The sequence below is a fragment of the Microtus oregoni genome, unplaced genomic scaffold, assembly GCF_018167655.1.
Source record: "Microtus oregoni isolate MIOR12 unplaced genomic scaffold, Mior012 000046F_ref0000063, whole genome shotgun sequence".
Classification (NCBI taxonomy): domain Eukaryota; kingdom Metazoa; phylum Chordata; class Mammalia; order Rodentia; family Cricetidae; genus Microtus; species Microtus oregoni.
Genome location: NW_024543220.1, coordinates 3,817,346 through 3,840,167, shown reverse-complemented (window position 1 = coordinate 3,840,167; position 22,822 = coordinate 3,817,346). Strand labels below are relative to the sequence as shown.

Sequence of the window (22,822 nt, the reverse complement as noted above, 5' to 3'; positions counted from 1 at the left end):
ATTCACTGCTCAATCCTCTTCCACTCCACAATGGGCTTCATTCTCTATCCTTTTAAGAATCCTTTGTCTTTGCCCATGCTCTGCAGATTAGGCCTTCTGGAGTAGTTAGTATACTACCAGTTTTTCACCTGTTTCTATTTTTTCCAACCTAGTATTTTCCTGGCATCACTTTTAACCCTTACAGTGATTTTTTTTTTTAAAGATACAAACCCTTTCCTTCCGTTTAGGTAAGGGCAAACAGAGACTGTTAACTACTTTACCCAGTGTCTCAGCATCACTAAAAGGCATCTTAAAATCAGGGCTCTGTGATTTTAGGACATGCCCTCAAACCTACCTTTCTGTTTTGACAGCTCAACCTCTCTGGCTGTTATTGTCTCTCCTGGGGAAAACCAGGGGAAGAGACTCCCTTATGGGTCTCCAGGGAAGCTAGGTGCCTGCGACACTCCATCAGCTGTAGTGGTGTGTCCCTCTTTGGACACCTCCTCCCCTCCTTCCAGCTTTGCTCTGGTGAAGAGTGGTTTCATTTCTTCCTGTTTTCCTTTCCTGTTTGAGAAAACAGGATGGGGAAGGGCAGCAGAGGACGGCCCCCACCTCAGGGAGGGGGATAATTTTAGAAGAGAATCCCCTGGCAGAGGTAAGTGGGGGAAGGGAGGAGAGCTATGAAATTCAACCTGACACCCGTATTCAAGGGCGGGTGAGAAGGACAAGGACTCCAGCTGAGGCTCTGCTCCGTGTATACTCCAAAAGACCACACCTCCTGTGTCTCTGCTGTCTTGAAAATGGGTACCTATGTCAATTTTGTATCTTCGAGATAGTCTATGCCACCCTCACTTGAGCTACTGGTTGTTTTTCTGTGGTACTTCCCTCCCCCCATTCCTATGTTCCTTTGCTCTCAATGCTCTCCCATCTACACTCCCCTCTCTGGAGACAGGCTTTGCCTCAGCTGGCTGACAGACACCCCTGTCGTTCCTCAGCAGCTTTCCACAGCCCTTTACTCTCCGATGTTCCAATAGACCTCCCTAGACACAACTCAAACAGCTGCCTCTCCATGCACGCACCCCGAATTGGAGTCCACTGTATACATCTTTTTATGGCCAACTTAGAATTTGCTAAATTTTTGTCTACAGTGAAAAATCTTACATCTAATTTGGGCTAACTGAAAAATGAAATTCCAGTATCCTCCCCACTTCTACCTCCCCTTTTTGGCACTACCTGCTATTTCAGCCTCCATCCTATAACCCAATCTCATTTGAACATGAGAAATCTCAGGGTTATGTCAATAAAGACAGGCCCACATCTGGTCATAGTGAAACATAGTGATAGCAAAATATGGGGGATTTCAGATCTAGGCATGTCTTATGAAGGAGAAGAAATGATACAAAGTAAGGGGCTAAGGAAATGAAATATGCAAGCTTCCAAAGATTGAGCATCTACAAAAATAGACACCAGGCACGCATCAGTAATAAGTATCAACGTTTATTTGGCACCTGATGGCAATACAAATTCTTGGCAGTGGAAGGTGTGAAGATTCTATCACTCATATATGCATTCTATACTGACCCAAAGGCAGAATTTTGCAGGAAGTCGTCAAACCACCTGGTTCACACAACAAACATTGAGCACCTCAACTACCATAGGCCTCAAACATACTGGGCACCATGGAGATGTGAAAGAAGTTGTCTCACATGTGATATGTCTTCAAACGGTTTAAAAACAAACAACAAATCAGTGGATAAAAATAAAACAACTGAAAAAACCAGAAGAGCACAAATACTAATTAACCTGTATACTATAACAGCAACTTAGAAATTGCTAAAAGGTAGGATTTCACTAGAGTTAGCTGCTTGCCTCCTTCCTTTATTCAAGAAACAATCATCGAAGACCTAATAAGTTCCAGGTACTGGGTATAGAGTAAGAAACATGGTTTCTGCTCTGGGAGGTTTCAGCTTAGTAGGGAAGATATCATCAAGTGAAACATGCAAATGTGCCTTACAAACTGCAGAAGCACAATGAACGGCCAGCATGCTGCAGTCAGCAGAGGTCCAGAAGACTGTCCGTGGATAGCATAGTTGAGACGCTTCCACTAGACTCAGGAATAGAGAGCGCAGAAAACCATGGCTCTAATTTGAGGAACGAGAGGGGCTGGAGCACAGGGAGAAATCACCATTTATTGAGATCCAAGGGGAAGGTGAGAGCCAGATCTTGTACACTGGGGTAAGCATTTGAATTTTAGATGAGGTGTAACAGAAAGCCAGTGTTCTAAGCAGGGGTCATCAGATATTTTAAAAACCAAAACTACTATTATGTGGAGAATAAACTAGAAGAGAGGCAAAATGGAAATGCTAAAGATTTTAAAGAATAAGAAAGTTTCACAAAAGCAAAGAGAAGTGCTTAGAGGTCAATGGAGTATCATGTATGCTACTATCCTCCTAACATAGAACAATGGGAGGGGGGGGTAATGCCTCATAAACTGAAGGGACTTTACGCTGAAGCAGATGGCAGGAACAGGAACTACAGTACACCTTCAGAGGCCAGACACTGTGCAAAGGGGGACTTCACAGACTTCTCAGAAGCAGTGAATGGGAGGAAAGGAAAGTGGGAGTCAGTGCAAAGCAAGAGACTTCCTGATGGCCAGATATGAAGTACAGAGGAAGTGCACTGCAGAAATCACAGCAAGGAAAAAGACATCCTGCTCACAGGTGACGCGGTGAGACAGGGCACGTTTACCTGTCACTGCACTTTATGTTGAAATGCCCTACAAGGTTCATTTCAATGTCAATTCAAATACAGCAGGACCAGGGAAATTTCTACAACTCCCAGAGTTAGGCATGCGGACCTCAGGCTCTGTTCAAAGGCTGGGTGCACAGAGCACAAAGGAGCAGAGGGCAAAGCTGAGAAGATGGTTCATCACCTAGGGCCCAAGGCCTATACTCAAATGCCCAGGAACTTCTGCTCACAGTAGCAGGGTCTAATTCTCTCATCTGCCTCAACAAGACAGATGAGCACACTTACATTAAACTGAGACATCTTCCAATTCTTCACTGTGGGACAAATGAGGTTTAGATATGAAAAAAAAAAAAGATAGGAAACGATCTCTGAGATACCTTAACTGATGGAACAAAAGCAATGAGCAAAGTACCCCTAAAAGCCCTGGGAACAGAAATAGCAAACAATGAGAAATCCACATGTCCTCTCCCCACAATACTGTGTTCACAATGTCATTTTCCAGGCGCTTTGGCTATAGCCAAAATGCTTCTGGCTGTAACTCCATTCAGAGTTGGCTCTACAGGGAGAGCGCACCACACCAAAGATGGAGACGGCTGACAGGAAACAACCTGGGAGAGTCTCATATCCCTGAGGGGGTAGATAGAAAAAAACATCCTGAAGAGAAAGCTCCATTGTGCCCCCTGTGGTTCAGTGGCCTCCAACAGCAGGAAGAGCGGGTGGCATCACGTGGGCGGGTGGCCTGGGAACAGGTAGAGCTGCCGGCACAGAGTGCTGCAGTACTCAGACATCTCCTTGCATCGGTGGAACTCTGTGCCAGGGGCATAGCCTTCACGCTCCTTGATAAGGGCATTCACCTGGGAAGGCAGAACCAGTGGTCCAAAGTCTGAGATCACTCTGTGCTTCCATGATACAGACAACCAGAGGGGAGACTAATAAGGTAGGCAGGGCAAGGAAGGAGAACACTGGAGATGAAAAGGTTTGTAGTGCCAGATGGCACTGACCTACCTTAACCAGCATGTCAGCCACGTGCATGTCACAAGCTCTTTCAGAGAAAACCCGAGTGAGTGCTTCAATGTACCAGGAACCCCGTTTGGTGTTCCGCATGGCAGCCGTGCCTAAAACCAGGGGTGGGAAGGTCATGGGCAATCCTCACAAAGACAGACTTATGGCCTCTTCTACCCTTCCTAAACAAAGACCTTGGTTTAAAAACAAACCCAAGTCTAGAACAGTAGAATCTACATTCACAGTCTCTCCAAATACCTTTCAGGCAAGCATAGCCACATATCATGTCCGAGCGAGTCGGCAGTCTCATCTTCAATAATTCTTCTTTGCCGGCATCACTCTCCTCACATCCAGGGGACTGCGGGTGGTTGTTTCCATCTTGCTGGTCAACCCCTCGGTCTGTCTCATCTATAAAAGACCAAAAGAAGAGATAAAGATGTTATTTTCTCCCATCTTTTATAGATCTGTTATAGGTACATCCAAGTTCCCTATAATCTTGACTGAAGAGCCATTTTCAGCTGTTGCTCCAACCTATGGCTAATGAATTAAAAAAAGTAAAATTAAAAACTCATTACTTTCTAAACACACATCCAATGCTCAAGGGATGACTTGTAAAGGCCAGGCAGGCACATGCACCTACACAGGCAGAACATGCCTCATTCTGCCTATGGGTCAAAGTGCTCACAGTTAAGCCCTCCTTGCAAATGGAGGTAAAAATCATCACATTAACTTGTTCAGTTAATAATGTATAGAAACACTTTATTTTTTTGCTGCATCAGAAAATAAAATAGTGATATTCAGTCTTATTAAAAAATGGTCTGTTTACTATTCATATTCTACATTAAACTTACAACCTCAAACTATGTTACCAGTTTAAAAAAAAACAAAGGAAACATATGAGACTAAGTGTGATCAGAAGTTTTCAAGGTGGTTTTTACTTTTAAAACTTTTCTCTTTTTTCTAGACAGGGTTTCTTGTAGCTCTGTAGACCAGGCTGGCTTTGAACTCACAGAGATCCGCCTGCCTCTGCCTCCCGATTGCTGGAATTAAAGGTGTCCACCACCACCGCCCGGCATTGAAATAGAAACTACTTGTTAAGTTTGTAAGACAAATCATAGCAGGTGGCCAAGCTTATTAGAGAAGTTCAAAAAAGGAAGACGTTCTAGTAATAGGCTATTTTAGGGTCAGGCAGGAGTCATGCTGTAGAAAAGGACAGAGTGATGGGGCACAGGTCAGCACACAGCTAAGAGTGTGCCCTTCGCAGGACTTCCTGCATGAGATTCTCAAGACTCTCAGGAGCAGAACGAACTGATGCTCAAAGAACTTTTGGTAAAAGTTCATTGACTCACTGACTCAAAAGAGATTTTTTTCTTTTACATTAAGCATCGTGTGTATACCAGGCACTGTCTTCTATAATAAGATCTAGGGACACACTGCGTGAAAAACAAAGGAGAAGAAAACGAAAAGCCAAACCCTGCTCTTCTCAAGCTCATTCTCTAGTTTGGGAGTCAATCACTGTATCATGGGAAGATTGGCAAGTTCAATTATTCAAAGAAGCATCGGCTTCAGGTCACACTGTAATGGACTAGATTTTAGTTATGGACTGGAGAGGCATAAAAGATTCAAATGACTACAGAAAAAAAGCAATTTCTTCATCCAGCCCTTAGCACTACAGATAATATTCTGAGGTGGGAAGAAAATGACCACTAATGGTTTATTTTGTTGTTACTGCCTCTTAAGTGATCTAGGTCAGGCTAAGCATATCCTTTAAAAAATGGAGGGCTTGCTTGTTGCCTTCAAGTTTCAGGCCTATTATTCAGTAAACATTATCCTCTTTTCTTCACAACCGATTTCTATATTACTGCAATTTTTAGACATAGATTTCATAACTTTTAAGAGTGTAAAGCAGTGCTCTGGGAAACATCTATGAATGAAAAATGCTTGTTTTTACATGCTTTTTTCTTAGTGCAGTTCCCCGCCATGGTAACTTTCCTGGAAAAACAGAGCACACTATTTCATAGTTAAACTCCCCAAAGTATTGTCTGTTGAAGTTCAAAATCTCAGCTGTGACTAAGGGTTTGTAATTAGCTGGAGCAACTGCCTGTGATCAGCCACAGCTCACTACAAGGCTTACAGAGATGCTAAGCATTTTAGATCTGGGCTGTGGATATATTACATAATGGGGGCAAGGTGGCCTACTGTACAACTAGGGGGTAAATCTTATAATCTTGTGCTTGTCATGCTACACCACCCCCTTTTCTGGAAAAGACTCTCTCCATACCTGTGTAAAGGCATGTGTCCATGATCCACATTAAGCCTGTCCCTACCTGCAAATATCTCTTCAAACTAACCTCGGGTGAAATGGTCTGTTATTACTGTGCACTCTTACACAACTGCTATCGCACGCATTTCACTCCTGCATGACAACTAGCCTCAAGCTGTTCTTCACATATACTTGCTTTAATTTCCCGAGGAAGCCATATACTCCTTAGGCAAACTTAGATATTTTCTTCTGCTTCTGTGATGTCCTTTATAACCACAGTCACACGGCAGGACCGTAAAATACACTCTGTGGTGACACAGAGGGAAGCATAAGCATCTTCATGTTGATTATGTAAACTTTAACCCACACTATAAAACATCTGAGGATGCTGACCACATTGTAACAGCCATGGATGGCTTGTTCTCCAGATTTACCATGAGTCAGGTACAAGCCAACAAAGCACTTAGGTGCAAATTCTTTAGTCATCACAATAGCTTAAAGAAATTTTATATAATGACTGACTATCCAGTTTATAAGAAGGAAATGGAAGTGGAGGGAAGTGAAGTAACTTCTCTAACTTCACATAGTTATTAAACAATAGAGTCACATTTTGATTCCAAATTTAGATTCTTAATTACTACTGCTTTCTTCTAGATGAGAAGGAGGCCTGTGTGTCTTCTGAGCCATGTGACACAGGCTTGGTTCTTAAAGGGGTAGGAGAAACTGCATGCAAGAAAGAGGATAGAAGCAGCTCAGGAGTCCGATGCAGACATGGGTTCTGTACTGTTCTCCTGCATGCTCCAAGAATGACAAAGAAAGGAAGCAAGAGGGCGGGAGCGTGAACACGGCACAGACAGAAAATGGAAAAGGGGTAAGAGAAGGAAGATTTGGAAGAGACAAGCAGAAATCCTTAACTGGAATGAGAAACAAAAAAAAAAAGTGCATTGCAGTTAATAGCAGAGAAGAGTCCCAGTTCTCAGGAGAAAGGTCAGATACTGGCAAGAGGCTCCTGAGAACAGGATATGGAGGTGTACAGAGCTGGCCAGACTGAGAGCCTTGGGCTGCCCAAGTCCTAGCACACCCCATGCATTGGGAGACACTTACAGAGCAAGAGAGGCGGTGGCAGCAGTGAACAGAAGGAGGTGCCCAAGGGATCCAATAGCACCTGAGAGGAGCAAACAGAAAGTGAGAGCTGGTGGAGCTGCCCGGGAGCCACCACCCAGATGCTGCTTAGCCAGGGCACTCACCTCCACGGCATGCTTGGATGAAGAACATTTTCGGCTTGTTCTGTAGACTCGGACAGTTAGCATTGTCAAAAAGTCGAAAAACCTCTTGGAGCTACCAGAAACAATGAAGGAGAGGGGAAGTTAGGCAACTGTGAGACCTCTTCAAGTCACAAACAAATGCAGTCATCATCTGAAGGGTGGGCTGATGGTTGATCTTTCAGCTTGACTGATTTACAATCCCTTAGGAGACACAACTTAGTGTGCCTGCGAGGGCACTGAATGTCCAGAAAGAATTAATTGTGAGGGAAGACCAGGAGCCCAGACGGAAAGAAGGTGTGGGGCAATCAAAGCCAGACAGGCCGGCATCTCTTCTACCCACATGCAGGTATGCAGCCTTGTGCTCCTGTCTCCAGGGGAGAGGTGGCTTCCTTGCCCCAAAAATCTAATAGTGGCCTTTGGAGTTAACATTTGGAGGAACTTGAGAGTCTGAAGCTGTAGGCTAGGAAGCCCGAGAATGGTGTAAGTAGGGCTTCACGGGCCATTTAAGTGGGAACTCGAGAGCCAAAGTGCTAAGAGAAATACAGACACAGGCTAGCCTCAAGAGATCACAGACTCAAACAAGGACTCTAATGAGAACTCAGCTTGTGTTCCGCTATGGTGTGAAATATGAATGCAGTCTGTTGATATTCTGAAAACTTGAGGCTGAATTTAAAATAACTGACTAATTTGCACATTTTAGCTTAACATTCAGTCTGTGTGACATGGTTATTGCTCATTAAATTTACCCACATTTATAGTGAGTGAAGTGTACAGCATAAAGATATAAAAATGAAGTTTTATGAAGAAAGGCTCTTGAGTTTGGATAAAGTTAAGGACGGGGTGGGAGTTCTTTTATTTTTCACTAGAACGCCTTGGACTCTCAATGTCAAAGGTCCTCAATCAAGGACAATGAAACCCAGTGCTAGACATCTGGGAGAAGAGTTCTGTTAGAGTCATTGACGCAAAATCTGAATTCTGCATTGGACAATAGAAAAGGTGCCTTTTCTCAGCCAAGAGAATTCCAAGGCTGACAGCACAAACTCACACAAAGGAGAACACCTGAAAAAAATAGTCCTTAGGGGTACCCTGCTGGATAAAGGTTACCCAGGGAAGTATTTTCTAAGGTTCAGTTAAAAAAGCAGAGGCTTCCGTAGCTATAGTTCAAGCTACATCTCAAGCTGGCAGCAGAGTGAGGTGAAATCATAGACGCTTGCATCAAGGTACCAGAGAGCCACCGAAGCTAGGCCATGTGTAGTCTCGGCAGGACTGGGTACCTGTATGGAACTCCTGAGTAGTTGAAAAATTAAGGTGAAATATAAGTTGTATATGGAGAGCCCACATAATAGGGAAACCAGAAACTTGAGGCTTTTGCTAAGGAAAACTGTTGGCACCTACAGAAGCAGGGCCCAAAGAGCCCATATAAGCTACAAACTAGAGCTGGAAGGGCAAGTTTATCACTTTAGTTGGAGCAAATGATGCAGTAAGGAACCCGAGAGGCTGAACATGGAGCTCTGAGGTCTGGTATTCACTCAGGAGGGCTTCAGTCTTGTTTTCATCCACTTTCCTTATTATGACCCTATCCCTTTCCTTATTATGACCCTATCCCTTTCCTTATTATGACCCTATCCCTTTCCTTATTATGACCCTATCCCTTTCCTTATTATGACCCTATCCCTTTTCTTATTATGACCCTATCCCTTTTCTTATTATGACCCTATCCCTTTCCTTATTATGACCCTATCCCTTTTCTTATTATGACCCTATCCCTTTCCTTATTATGACCCTATCCCTTTCCTTATTATGACCCTATCCCTTTTCTTATTATGACCCTATCCCTTTCCTTATTATGACCCTATCCCTTTTCTTTTTGGAACAGAAATGGTTATCTGCCACTGCTTGTTTGTAATTTTACCCCCTGTCCCACAATAGTTTACGCTTATACTGTTGAACAGTGTTGTAACAGTTAAATCTTAGGAGATTCTTGGAGATGTATTGTTCACCATGAGATGCCCATTAAGTCTTCAGAGAAATAGGTTATAGTTTAAGTCATGTGTTTGGGTGTCTTATGACAGGACTTACGATCATCAAAACAGTTTCTTTTTTCTTTTAAAATTTGATTATTTTTACTTACGTGTATGTGTCTGCACTGGTTTGTATGTACCATGTGAGTGCAGACGCCCAGAGAAGCTAAAGGGTATTGGATATTCTAGAACTGGAGAAGCTGTTGAGTTGGTACCGGGACTGGAACCTGGGTCCTCGACAAGAGCAGCAAGGACTCCTAACTGCTGAGCTATCTCTCTAGCCCCTAGACCAGTTACTTAAACTATAGGTCACGAATTCATGAGATCTAAATGCAGGAGTTGTCAAAAGATTTATCAAAAGGTTGCTGCATAAATAATGGCCATTAGGTCATTCAAAATCAAATGCATAACAAAACTAGAGTGTTTAGTGCTTATTGGTGTTCACATCATTTCAGCCTTAGTTCTGAACATGTAACACAGACACGATGCACGCATGTGCCAGCAAAGCTGCCTTAAATGCTTGGCTTAGGTGTCTCCAACGTCTTTACTGGACATACAAAGTTTCCTCTTTATAGAAGCATAAAGGTCTAACTATAGAAAATGGACTTTTAGTATTTTTCTACCATCACTGGTCAGCACAGACATATAAGACTAGAATCTTTGGACTGTACTGTTAGAATATTTGATTTTAAAAATTGCTGTTTGAATTGCTGGATTGAGTTTCATAAATAATATTAAATAAATTTTGATTTGGAATTGGGACAGCTTTTCCAGCAATTTCTCTAACAGCTCAAAACAGGTATCTACCATTTTATGCTATGTATTCATGTGAAACAGTGTTCTTAGCATTGATTACAAAATAAAAAATCAACTCTGAAAAACAAGAAAGATGTTCCATATCTAGCAGTTCTAAATATTCAGCATACGCGATTAACAAAGTGTGTTATGTCCTCATTGCCATGGACTGTATCCCTTCAAACCATGAGCTAAAATACATCTTCCTTTAGGCAGCTTGTCAGGTATGTGGTCACAGTAAGGGAGATGTAGCTAATAGAGATGGACAGGCAGGCAGAATGACCTATTTTCAATGCTCAGCTTTCACAAAATTATACACACCTGAAGCAGTTTGCCATCCACACCGTAGATGCCACCTTCCACACCATGTGAGAGGAGTGCCACTATGCAGGAGTCTGTGACCCGGTGTGCAGGTAACTGTGCAAAATTCTGAAGTTTCTCTTGCATTTCCTAGATAGAAGACGGAGACACCTGCTAGCATTGTTCACTGCAGTCAGCATCAACACAGACATTAACCCCTGGCTTGTTTGAAAGAAGACAAAAGTGTTTTTCTGTATATTCCAATGATCACTGAAAAGTACACACTCTCTGAAAGACTAAAGAAAACCATGCACTCATAAGAAAAATGCACATGACTTCAGACATCAAACTCTAAATATGAAGTCACATTTTCACAGAAATAGTAAAGAACTCCTGCATTAAAGTAAAACTTTAAAGAAGCTACATGGTATGTGGGGACAGCTTAGTTGGTAGAGTGCTTGCCATTACGAGGCTCATAGCTTGTATCCCAGAACATGAGTAATACTGGATGGGCATAGGGCTTGCCTGTAATTCTAACACCTGGAAGGCAGACAAGGGGAATTCCTAGAGGCAGCTGGCTAGCTATTAGTCACACTGAAAAAGCTCTGGGTTCAACTGAGACCTTGCTTCAACAAGGTAGAAAGTAACCAGATTCCTGATATCAACCCTAGGACCCCTACACACACATTAGCATGTACATATACGTACACCTAAACACATGTGAACACAAATACATACACATTAAAAAAAAACCACAGAGAAACCCTGTCTCAAAAAACAAAATAAAAAAAAAGTCACTTTGTCAGTTCATCTTATTATGATATGAATGAAATATTATGAATTTGTTCCTAGCAGAGAATCACCGCACACAATCTTACACTCTCAATAAGCAGCTCAGGTGCGTGTGTTTTGGAGTTCCTAAAGGTGTGGTCTTTCAAAGCACCGACTGCAGCAGCACTCAGAATTGCTGCAAAATGTTAAAGGCTGTGAGCGTCAGCAAATTGTTTCATAAACCTTCTCACCTATTCTGGAATTTCAAAGTTTAAGAGTTGCCAATCAAAGCCAGGCATAGTAGTATATACCTTTAATTCCAGTACTCTGGAGGCAGAGGCAGGAAGATCTCTGTGCCAGCCTGGTCTACAGAGTAAGCTCTAGGACAACCAGGGTTGTTAACACATAAAAACTATTGTTATTACAAAACAAAAACAAACAAAAAAAAACCAGTTGCTAATCTATCTGCTTTGAAGCGAGGTGGCGCGGGGGGGGGGGGGGGGGGGGGGGGATATTTTTAAAGACAGCACCTTGTTGTGGACTGAGGGGAGTGAGTTCACTCAGGTTCCTAGAGAGAAGGCAGCAGCACTCTAAGGACGACTTCAGCCTTTCCAGCTGCAGGGGGCAAGAAGCTATTTGCATATCCCCCAAACGTCCAAACTAAGCTTCCAAAGGGACAATGCCAAATGCAAATTCTCAATTAAGGAATACCGCAGTGTGCTAGATTTTTCTCCCAACCAAGTTTTGTATAGACTTTCTTCCTCTGGAAACTCTCAAACAGGATTCACACAAGTTAAACAGAAGGTGCTGAAGACAAAGGGCAGATGAAGGTTAAGTGCCAACATTCAAGAGCCAGTTCTCCCTATAGGGCCTTGCTCTGGCTAACCCAGAGTTTATTATGCAGCACATACTGGCTCTGAACTCTCAATCCTCCTGCCTGTCTGCTAAACTAGTGCAGGGATTACAAGCACTCATTATCATACCTGGCCTGTTTGGATATTTCTGCTTAAATACATTGTAAAATAATTGGAGATTGTGAAATTACTTTTGGTAAGAAAGCAGAGATTTTTCTGCATAAATAAAATCAAATCATAACATAGTATTTGTTTATAAAATATATAATTTTGAGTAACTATGAGTGCTCTAGAGTGTAGTTAAACTTAATTTTGCTTGAAGAATGTAATAAAAACCATACATATATAATTTATACTATATATATGGTCATTTTAAACTTGCTGATTATATCAATAAAAAGGAGCACAACTTTGTAACTGAATGTAAAACAAACCATTCAACAAATGTAGATTAGTTATTTGGGTGGATTGTTCTACAAGTGACATACCTTAAAATACAATCTGTAGATTTATTTTTTATAAAAGTATAGTAGTTCTATAAATAGCAGGGTTTGTAGTTCTTGGGTATGTTTTGGCTGGGGGCTGGAGGCCAGATAAAGAGTATACCATCTATAAATAAATGCAAAACTATATAGAAAGTCGCTATTTTCCAGGGATAACCCATACAATATCCTTATATTCTCCGAGCCATCTGTAACCCAAACGCAAATTTAAAAGCAATAGCATATGGTGAGAGTAAAGCTTCCCACTTTCGAATACACCTTCATTTCCTAATATGCTAAACTGTGATTCAAGAGTCAAGTTATCTCCCGAGTGTCTCATCAAGTGTGCATCTCATCCAATGCACACTTGATGAGACACTGAATATGTAACTGAGAGGTAAGAACACTAGTGTTCTCTTCAGTACCAACAGCAGAAAAAGAGTCTCTACAATTAATTATACTATTTTATATTTGAAGGGAATTATCACTAGTCAAAAAGGATTGATAATGATAAAAAAGAGGATCTTGGATTTCTTGGTACTGTTTCTCTGCTTGCCACATAATCATATAATAAAAAGGCAGTCTTTAAAGATGCCATACAGAAGAGGGCATTCTGCACATTCCCAATGCAACAAAGTACGATATTCACGGCATTCCCTGGATTATCACGTCCGCACCATCTACACACTGCTCCTTCTGCCTAGGCTGTCTCCCTTAGGAGCCTGTCAGTTCCACCTGCTCTGACTACTTTTCCGACCTCATCTACTCCTGTGGTTTTTACTTTCACCTCCTGTAAGAACAGAAGCTCCAGCTCTATTAGTGATAGAAGAACAAAATGATGCTGAGAGCTCACTCATTATCTATCCTCGAATTCAGAACATTAAATTTGTGCGTGTCAAATTACAAGGTGCTCAAAATTTAGCTTCACTGCAGCTCAAGTGACAGAAAAACATGGGAATGGGAATTGAGAAGCCCTTGAATCTGCCTGAGATACAGCTTAAATGGAACTGGCCTATAAAAAGTACTTTATGGACTCACAAAGTCTCCTGAATGTCTCGAAAACACAGCAGTATTCAACTGTATTCGTGACACAGTACTGAAACCTTTATTACTACTGCCAAACACACTATTTAGAAGACCATGACAAAACAGTTTCCTAGAAGTTTATAAGAAACAGACAGACCATACTCTTAGAAACATATACAGCACAAATCTGGCTAGATGACCTTACAACTCCCTCAAAAGCAGCAGAGGTGGACAAGCTACTTACTTCATTCAGTCCCTTTGATGGCGGGGAAAACAAAAATGTTCCAGCTACGACTTTTGTTTTTCCTGGTGTAGGGGACTAAATTCAGGGCTTTGCACCTGCTAGGCAATTGCTCCAACCACTGAGCCACGATCTCAACTCCCAGCCTTGGCTTTGAAGCAAGAATGGATCTATTTTAAACAGACAATTATGGGCAAGCTGGCAAGAGCATCACGTCAAGAATGGCACTGAGATACCTAGAGATGAAACTGGCCACACCCAAAGTGTAGTAAATACATAGTTCTCATAGAAGTGGGATAGCCGAGATGACCACAACAAACTGTCAACACAAAACCAGGATCTTCTACCTCAAGGGGCCAAAGGGAATTTTTTTTAGACAGGGTCTCACGTAGTCCCGGCCACCCTTCAACTTACTATGAAAGACTGGTCTTAAACTCTAATTTCTGATTCTCCTGCCTCATCATGGCTCAGAATCTTAAATTATACCTCCCTAAGCCCAAAGATTAAGTTTAAGAACATACTATTACAAAACAAAAGCAGTTCAGAATAGTATACAATATAGGTCATTATCAATTTCAAAATATAAATTTTTTTTTTTTTTTTTTTTTTGGTTTTTCAAGACAGGGTTTCTCTGTGGCTTTGGAACCTGTCCTGGAACTAGCTCTATAGACCAGGCTGGTCTCGAACTCACAGAGATCCGCCTGCCTCTGCCTCCCGAGTGCTGGGATTAAAGGCGTGCGCCACAATCGCCCGGCTCAAAATATAAATCTTAAAAGAAGTGAAGTCACCAGAGAAGCTCAGAAACAAGTCAATAAGGAGCAGCCCACAACAAAATGCTTCTGATGCGAGAGCAAGCAACCTACCCTAAAACAGTCCAGCAGTGACTTAATCAGACGACCACTGAACAGCATCTGCATATATTCTTCTACTTGAAAAGAACTGAGTCTGCCAAAAATAATGCTTTAAATAATAATTGGGATCTTAAGTAACAGTATCAACTGTGAAGTAAATGGCTGTGTAGCCTGATTTATAAATACCCTTTTGGAGTTTGTTTGGGAGGATCTCGGTGTTTCATCACTTCCTGAGTGACTAGGTGTTAAGTTTCTGAACACATAAATGTGGGAACCCGACCCTGAACTATGGAACTCCATGAAAGCACAGCTACCTTAAGAGAGAAATGTCCAGGCAACTGGCTAACTTTACTTCTTTTCACTAGATTGTAGGAAGCAGCAAACAGAGTAAGTGAGAAACATCCAGGAGGCCCAGAGGAACAGAAGCACCCAGCCCAAAGTACAGCCCACCAGATTCACACGCCAGCCTTTCCAGCCGTAGGTACCTGTGCAGTCTGGTCATGTAGAACATGGACATTATATCCCAAAAGCTTGAAGAGGGTGACTAGAGTACTGTGGTCCACATCCCCTCCAGAGCGAAATTCCAGGTCTTTCTCTCCAGTGAAGTGCACATTACTCAACACCAGTGCCAGGCCACGAGGCTGAGACTGCAACCTATAGGCCTAGAAGGAGGAGGCCAATTAGACCACGAGCCTCTTGATGACAGGCAATGTGGTTACTCAATGACATCAAGCATTTCAAAACATACCCCAAACAACAATCCTTATCCTCAAAGCAGACAACTCCCCAAATCCAGCCTCTGCTATTTTTTTTTTTAACCATACCAGGTAAAACAGCAATGCCACAGAAGTTATCAGTCAGCAAGGACACTTTCTGACAGGGCAGCAAGAAAACATGCAAACCAGGTTCAGAAGAACAGGTTTCTCACTCCCCACCACTCTCCTTGAAATTATGCAAACTCACCAGCTGGTAGTGTGCCTGATAAAACTCAGGAGTGCATGGCTTCACCTGAAGGCAGGGAGGACCATCCCCATTATCTAAGGAGTGTTCCATGGGACCTATGGTAGGGAGAATGCCAAAAGCTGGTATCCATTTCAGCACTGCTCCTTAGAACTCCATTAATTAATCAGTTTAGCTGTAGGCAGCCCTTTAAACTGAGGTTCCAATGAAATTCCTCCAACATTTAAGTCCCGTGCTGGCACAGACCATGTTGACCTCTGCTTATCCCTGGGCCCCCACCCATGGCTTCATAAAGAAGACACTGAACTCGCTGAGTGATGGAAAGGGCTTCTGAGACAAGCCTGGTTTTAATCACCTCAGCAGAAACACGGAGCCTTTTCTTGTTTGGCTTTAAAGATTTACAAAACACTCAAATCATTCACAGGAAATCATGGTCCCCATCTGAATAAGTTACACAAAAAGCCAATTGTTTTGAAGACTACTACCTGTGATGAAGGGAAATGGGTCCGACTTAAATCCCTTCTAAACTGCCCTGTCAGCCCGTCAAAACTTCATAGAGAACTGCTCCTATCAGGAAATACACCTCACCATTCAGAAAGCAGGTAGGTCAGTGTGGGAGGGTCCTTCTGTCCCATTCATTCTCACCTGTGGACAGGCGGAGCTGCTTGTGAGGGGGGCAGGTCTCACACACCGAGAAAGGGAGACTTGTGTCATAGTCACAGCTCAACTGGAAGAAATTGAGACTCACCATCAAAGACTTCAGAGAGACAGTCAAGTGTCTGTCTCGCTGTGCCCCCTGCCCCGTATCCTTTCTGGTCAAACTAACACAGCCCAGGGTGCATTTCCAGGGTTTCATACCGGTGGGAGTTCATGCTGAATATCAGAGAGGGTTGTGAGCAGCAAGTCTTCCAAATGACTTTGCCTGGTCTCTCGCAGGGCCTCACAGAAGGCATCAAAAGCCTGGGGTCCCCTCTTGGGCAGCAGGTTGAGGAGTTCCACATTCTGGCTGAAACTGCCCCCTTTGGCCTAAGGCACAAAAATAAAACGTTACATTACATTTACATATCTAATTGTAAACGCCATTTTTTCATATGAGCTTTGAAGTAGTGGTCTTATTCATCTTAGGAATTCCTCTTTACAGAGTGAGCATGCACAGGTGAGGTTTGCTGTCCTTAGCCAAGGGGCACATTCTTTCACAGGTTCATCTTCTGGGCCTCTTCCACCGCGGTACCTGGATGAGCTCCCTCATTTCCAGTGTGATGATGTCCTTCTCCAGGAGATGCTCTAACAGCTCGCTCAGCAGCAGCTGCTTGGCCAGCACCACTCGGTTCTTTTTCAGAGTTTCCTGGTGGTCAGGGTGCATACCACACACTGCCAATATCCTACAGAGGGAAGGCAGACAGAGGCACTGTCAGGTCTAAGCCTGGACACAGAAGAGAAGTGAGAAAGAAGAACGAAAGGGACTTAGGAGCAATAGGAGGTGTTATTTTGTGAAATCTCTTTCAATCAAAACGTCCTAGGGAGTAATGTACTGACCCTAAGCAAATAGGGCATAATTCTCTAGAGAAGGTCTACATCAGACTATCTGAAACCGTGACCCGACCAGGAGAGGAAGTAGCTGTCTTGGTCAAATTAATATAAAGAAGCACAAATATATCCGAGAGAACAAACACTCCTCTGATAGACAAGTTCTAACATTCAGAAAACATGACCATACTTTTTCTTAGGAAACTAACCTAAGTCAAAAACAATCTTAGGGCGGTAATAAAATACAAAATGTAAAGCCAACTGTCATGTTTTTAACCACACACACACACACACACACACACACACTTTCTCTAGGCTGTTCACATAAATTACATCAAAAATATTTTACAATTCCATGATAAACTAATGTTAAAAAATGATCAAAATCCCACAAGGTATGGGTAAGTAGAAATTAACAGTCACAGTAGATAGATACCAATGATGAGCACAACATAACTTGTCATCACAAGGGTAGTGCAAGCAATGGTTATTTTAGTGACTTGGTTTACCATTGAGAGCTGTGTTTGAAAGAGTCCCTAGTTTTGCTCTCAAGCTTGGAAAGAGACCTGCTTTGGCTCACGAATAATAATTTAAAAAAAATCCCATTTCCAATATGTCCTTTATGTGCCCAATGAATATTAACCCAGGATCTCCAGTTTGTTTAGTATAAGACAACGCTTAGGGTCTGATGGCAGTACAGGTGATATTGTAACAGACTCACTTTATACAATAAGACATTTTTAGCTGCATCTTGATTTCAAAGAGGGTAAAATATAGGGGACCAAATAAGCATCTCCAATCAGTGAAATATCAAGCATTGGTGGAATGCCCCTAGCTTAAAGATTCCTTGAGAAGTCTACAGTTGGATGGAAACACAGGGTCCTGGGAAATTAGCTAATGCTAATTGCATTAGCAAGAGGTATAAGAGGCAGATCAAGTATTTAGACCACATCCACTATCTCAAAATTCACTGGAACCTGCTACAGCAACAACTTTGGGAATTTCAAACTTCAGATAAGAATCACTTCATCACAAGACAACACAGTAGTGGAGCTAAACATAAATTCTGGGGAAAATAAAGTTAATACTGCAGCTGTTGGCTAGGTATATCCTTAGGTACACAGTCAATGGTGCCACAGCGCTTATCAGGAACATTCACTTCTTAAAAGGTTGCTTTTTTAGCTTCCACACTGTACTTTCTCCGTGTCCACACAGCCCAACACACTCTGCTTTCCTTCAGGGGGCTTCTGACCACCCTCTTCCCTATGATAGGAAAAGGCCTGGAGCTGTGTGTAGATCAAGCGAGCCTTGGGTTCCCGCCCCTTTTGCCCAGCCACCAGGCTTCCAGGATTACAGTCCGGTAGCCTTTAAACGCTGACATTGCGCTAGGCAGCCCCCCACCAAAAAGCTCTTCCCTAGGCAATTTCATCCATAGGCACAGCTTACTGACTCCAGTTCTGAACCCTCTTCTGTCCCAGGCTTGATATGGAACTAGGCAGCCACCAGTTTTTATCTGAAGCGCCACCCATTCCGCACACCTGCTACTTCCTTCATTTCAAACTGCGAGGAGAGGCTTAACAACGACCTTCCCAAAAGTTTCCAATCTCCTGGACTTCTAGGAAACCCCTAGAAAGGGGAATGGAGAAAAACGACACCAGGAGGAGTCTAACGTTTTGCTTCTGCGTTCTCCGAAGATTCCCGTGTCTAATTTAATGTTACAGATTTGGACAGGAAATAGTCCATTGTGTCCTCCTGGGCCATGTTTGCACCGAAACTGACTGGGGAGAAAGGGCAGACAAGGGAAACATCAAAGGATCCAAATCCCCTACACCTGTGTGCAATTCACTGACAAACACCTATTACACGGGAAAGCAGCGCAGGTCACGTTACAGTCACTGCAAACCAAAAGCGCCCCAGGCCGAGCTAAGAAGTCTGCAGGTCTCCTTGGCTAGGGGAGGTTTGATTTGAAATCCTCAGGCGAGAACTGGAGGGGAAAAGACGGAGCATCTTCTCCAGACACGCCGCAGGCGAAATCTAGCGGGACTGACAGGACCCACTCTTGTCCAGACGCCCCTGCGCTGGACAAAGGAGGCTGCCGCAGCCTCTGCCCACGCGAGACCAGGCCAAGACGCCGCGCAACTCGCCCGGCCGCCTCTTCCACTCTGCCTTGCTCACCTGCTCCTCCTGTCAGCCGCCATCAGTCCCTTTCTGTGCAGAGTGGACGGCGACCTCCCGCTCGGCGACGCCATTTCCAGTTTTTCCCGGGCTGCACAGGTACCACCCACAATACAAACAAACCCCAGGCCGCGCCAGCCCCCGCATCCCTCCCCCCGCCCCCAGCCTCCCACCCTCGCCGCGCCTGCGCACGCCCCACCCCGACGCCAGCAGGCCTCGCCTCTACCGGGGCTCGCGCAAGCGCACACTGCTTGCCGGGACCCGCACCACCCAATGGGCAGAGAGGAGGCTCTGGAAGGAACGGGAAGGGGCGGGGAAGAGAGCGGGGCTTCTCCCGCGGGAAGATTTGATTGGTTATCGATTCCCGCGGAAACCGCAGCCTCCTCCCCTGGTACCTCCGGCCCCTCCTGCAATAACTACAGTGGAACTAAAGAGGGTTGAGCTCCTCATTGTTTGCCTTGAATTTCCAGGGCCCGGGTACGCAGAAGATGGAAAGCACTTGAAGGCGCTCATCTCCGAGCCTGGAGTTGCTCCTGGTCGTACTTATCCTACCTGATGGCCCCCGTGCTGTCCGTATTTAGATTTCTCTCTCCTATTTACTAGTTGTCCCAAGGCACGGTTATCAAATCGTGTGAATTGCCTGGTTTGTATTGAAAACAATAGGCACCGGGGTTAGGATTTGACTCGAATTATTTTTATGTTTTTTTTTTTTTTACTAGCATCTTGTTTTTGTGAAAACTCCAGCCCCCCTCACCCTTAGAGTCTCTAATTACCCTGTTATGTAATACCCCACCAGGAATCTAAGCGAGGTTTGATGAAACAGCTGTCACTCCGATGTACCACTCCAGTTTCTCTCTCTCTCATCTTCCACCTTACTTTGGAAATGCTGGACGTCAGATGGGCTCCAGAATTTTTCCAGATGAATCCAACTGCCACCCATATCTCAAATGGGAAGGGCTTTGCATAGTCTGCCTCCCGGCTGAAGACCCCGTCTATGATGTCCGGGCGGGCAAAACCAGTTTCTGATTAAGTAGATAGTAGGAAATGCTGGGCAGAGGAGTGCCGCGATGATAGTTCTGAGAGCATGGCCTAGGGAAGTATCCATTTGTCTTCATAGAAAACATTGTCATCTTCAGGGTAAGCAAAACAGATGTCGTAGGCCGGGGGTGGAGTAGTGGGCTCCAATTTGGGGGCCACCCTCAAGCTTTGCAGATCGGGAGCAGTGGATGCAACTCGTGGGCCCCTAAGTCGAAGAGCTCCTGGATTTCCTCTGCGAGACATTGTCCCCTCTGAGCCCACTCGTCTCTTCAGCCTTCCTGGGCTGGGCCTCTCTAGCTGGCTAGGCTGCGCCCCCTCAACTCCTGGGGCTATAACGACACTGCTGTAAGGGGGTGGTTGCTCCAGCTCTTGGAGGCGGTGCTGTGTTTCTGAGTCCATCACTACGGCCTGTTCATAGGTTGGTATCTCAAAAGCCTCATTGACCCTGTGGGAGGAGAAACACAGCCATTAGTGACTGCCTGAATGGAGTCTTTTTTTCCATTCCACTCTGGCAAAAGACCCCTCTATAGTCTTCTGACTGTTGCTCTTAAATAATACCAGTGACAGAAGAAAGCAGAATCTAGGCTTAAGAAATTAAGGGCTTCAAGGGAATAAGGGCCTACGACAGTCGTTCTCAACAAGTGGGTTGCGACCCCTTGAGGGGGATCTCATCAGATATCCTGATGACATTTATGTTATGATTCATGATAGTAGCAAAATTACAAAGTAGCAATGAATTAATTTTACAGTTGAGGGTCACCACAACACGAGGCACTGTATTAAAGGGCCACAGCTAAGGAAGGTTGAGAACCACTGGCCTAAGGGCGTCTTCTGTCAGCCCACTTTCCTCACCGTGCAGTGCCTGGGGCCTCTGAATTCTCAGTCTGCCTTGAGCTCTGCCTAGATCGGAGGCTCCGTTCCACCACGCAGGACAAGAGGCAGGCAAGAAAGCAGAAGCCAGCCAAGCAGAGGAAGAAATAAGCAAAAGGGGCAATGTTAGGCTGTATGACCAGTAAAGCCAGCCCCAGAAGGAGCGAGGCGCTGCTCAGGAAGAGAAATGACTGCTTCAGTTTCTCCCACAACTGCCTTGGCACCATGGTCCCTCCCAGGGCACCTGTAGAGAGACAAACAGTTGTGTGTTAGCTTGTCACTGGCACCACACCAGGGCCAGACCCCAAAGTAAAAATCTTATGCTCTTCTCTGTAGGTTCCTAGTTTTCAGTCTGAAACAAATGATCTTCAGGGCCTCTGGGGGCTCCATTGTGCCCTTTAGGTTATCGGTGTGGAAAGCTGGGAACCTAGTCTGACTCAGCCTCATGTGAGTTTCCTATGCCTGGGCACTGCCTGCCTTCCCTGCTTTCTCTCTTTTCTGCAGTCTCCCTTCCAGCTCCCAAGTACACCATGCAGGATCCAGGGCCAGCTATGCTGCCTGTGGCCTCAGTGCACACAGGCATCTCTGGAATCCAGGTAGGTGATCAGTCAGGCTTTTCACTTTTCCTGCTCTGGTCAGACCTCCATTCTTCTCACCCCCACCCCCACCCCGTCTGACCCTGCTGGAAAGACAAGCGCTCACCACTTACCTCTCAGCCTGACTTTCGCTGTCTGCCACAGTTGAGTCAACCCATGCTCTGGATGGAGGAGAATGCGAACCAAGACACAACAAGGCCACAGGGACACCAACTACGTGAGAAAAAATCTTAGAAAGGCCTAAGGCAACCGCCAGAAGTTCTAATAACTTTCCACACCCCAAGTAGTCCCGACCCAGGCCTCTTCTCTCAAGTCATTAAGCTCTGATTTCAAGTTTCCTGTCAGCACAGAGGCTGGGAGGTGCGTGGGAAGGGGACACCTTTTCTCCGAGGAAACAGCGACAGTCAATCTCAAGACAGCTCCCACCGGCTAGACTCCCTGCCACTTTCTGAGTTCGGTGTAACAAGAACTCGCAGAAGCTCTCCTCCCAGACCAACCCAACTCCTGCGCTCTGCGCCCCGCCCCTCCAGGAGGCCTCAGGAGCTCGCTCACCTGTCTCCTAGGGACACAGAAAACCGGTCGCTGACCCCGAACTCAGCGGCAGAAGGCGGAGCCCACTTGCCCCACCCTCACTTCTGCCCCAATCCTTCCTTCAAACCTAGTTTTTCTCCACCCCTTTCTCCCAAGACTGACCTGTTACCGCTCCTCCTTAAGGCCCAGTTCACCCACCGCTAAAGCCCTGTCCCCTCTGCTTCTCAATGGCCTTTGTACTTAGGACCGGGAATTAGTCTTTCCCCGGTCTTACTCAAAGCAACTTGGGCGCTGATCGCAATCCTAAGCACAAAGTACTTTCTGATTTGTTTTGTACTTGTCTTTCCTGAACGGCTGGAGCAGACAGTGGTGTATTTCAATACTGGGCACAGAGGGAGCCACGGGCGAAATCTGAGTGGTGCTTCAGGCCTCTGCAGTTTGTGTTTGTGGAGGAGGTTTGTGGATTTTTTGTCTTGGAGAGTAGGAGGAGTGCTCTTGCTTCCCAGCCCAATTAACTGGCTTCTTAC

At 44.5% G+C, this 22,822-nt stretch overlaps 2 protein-coding genes across 8 annotated transcripts; both read right to left on the bottom strand.

Moving 5' to 3' along the window:
* Window positions 1-1,466: 1,466 nt before the first annotated feature.
* On the bottom strand, window positions 1,467-20,142 carry Casp2 (caspase 2). 5 transcript variants are annotated; one of them, XM_041634997.1, is made up of 11 exons: window positions 20,034-20,142; window positions 16,790-16,940; window positions 16,417-16,584; window positions 16,204-16,285; window positions 15,562-15,656; window positions 15,084-15,260; window positions 10,395-10,523; window positions 7,240-7,330; window positions 3,988-4,137; window positions 3,733-3,842; window positions 1,467-3,581 (listed from the first exon to the last, which is right to left on the bottom strand). In XM_041634997.1, the coding sequence occupies exons 2-11, from the start codon at window positions 16,919-16,921 to the stop codon at window positions 3,450-3,452; spliced, it is 1,266 nt and encodes a 421-aa protein (XP_041490931.1). In that variant the 5' UTR covers window positions 16,922-16,940; window positions 20,034-20,142; the 3' UTR covers window positions 1,467-3,449. The 5 variants fall into 5 exon arrangements, with proteins under 5 accessions (XP_041490931.1, XP_041490930.1, XP_041490932.1 ...); XM_041634996.1 differs by lacking the exon at window positions 20,034-20,142 and adding an exon at window positions 19,261-19,390; XM_041634998.1 differs by lacking the exons at window positions 1,467-3,581; window positions 3,733-3,842; window positions 20,034-20,142 and adding exons at window positions 7,097-7,157; window positions 19,261-19,390 and having other exon boundaries at window positions 4,026-4,137.
* A 105-nt stretch (window positions 20,143-20,247) lies between these two features.
* Tmem139 (transmembrane protein 139) lies at window positions 20,248-22,509 on the bottom strand. 3 transcript variants are annotated; one of them, XM_041635002.1, is made up of 4 exons: window positions 22,458-22,509; window positions 21,878-21,977; window positions 21,151-21,412; window positions 20,248-20,743 (listed from the first exon to the last, which is right to left on the bottom strand). In XM_041635002.1, the coding sequence occupies exons 3-4, from the start codon at window positions 21,393-21,395 to the stop codon at window positions 20,350-20,352; spliced, it is 639 nt and encodes a 212-aa protein (XP_041490936.1). In that variant the 5' UTR covers window positions 21,396-21,412; window positions 21,878-21,977; window positions 22,458-22,509; the 3' UTR covers window positions 20,248-20,349. The 3 variants fall into 3 exon arrangements, with proteins under 3 accessions (XP_041490936.1, XP_041490938.1, XP_041490937.1); XM_041635004.1 differs by lacking the exon at window positions 22,458-22,509 and adding an exon at window positions 22,317-22,337; XM_041635003.1 differs by lacking the exon at window positions 22,458-22,509 and adding an exon at window positions 22,144-22,300.
* Window positions 22,510-22,822: the final 313 nt, after the last annotated feature.

Coding starts and splice junctions, on each gene's coding strand:
- Casp2 (XM_041634996.1), bottom strand. CDS start 19,334: ATGGCGTCGCCGAGCGGGAGGTCGCCGTCCACTCTGCACAGAAAGGGA. Junction 16,585..16,789: donor AAATGAGGGAGCTCATCCAG/GTACCGCGGTGG, acceptor TTTGTGCCTTAG/GCCAAAGGGGGCAGTTTCAG. Junction 15,261..15,561: donor ATCAGGCACACTACCAGCTG/GTGAGTTTGCAT, acceptor TCCTCCTTCTAG/GCCTATAGGTTGCAGTCTCA.
- Tmem139 (XM_041635002.1), bottom strand. CDS start 21,395: ATGGTGCCAAGGCAGTTGTGGGAGAAACTGAAGCAGTCATTTCTCTTC. Junction 20,744..21,150: donor GAGGCCCCAGGCACTGCACG/GTGAGGAAAGTG, acceptor CTCCTCCCACAG/GGTCAATGAGGCTTTTGAGA.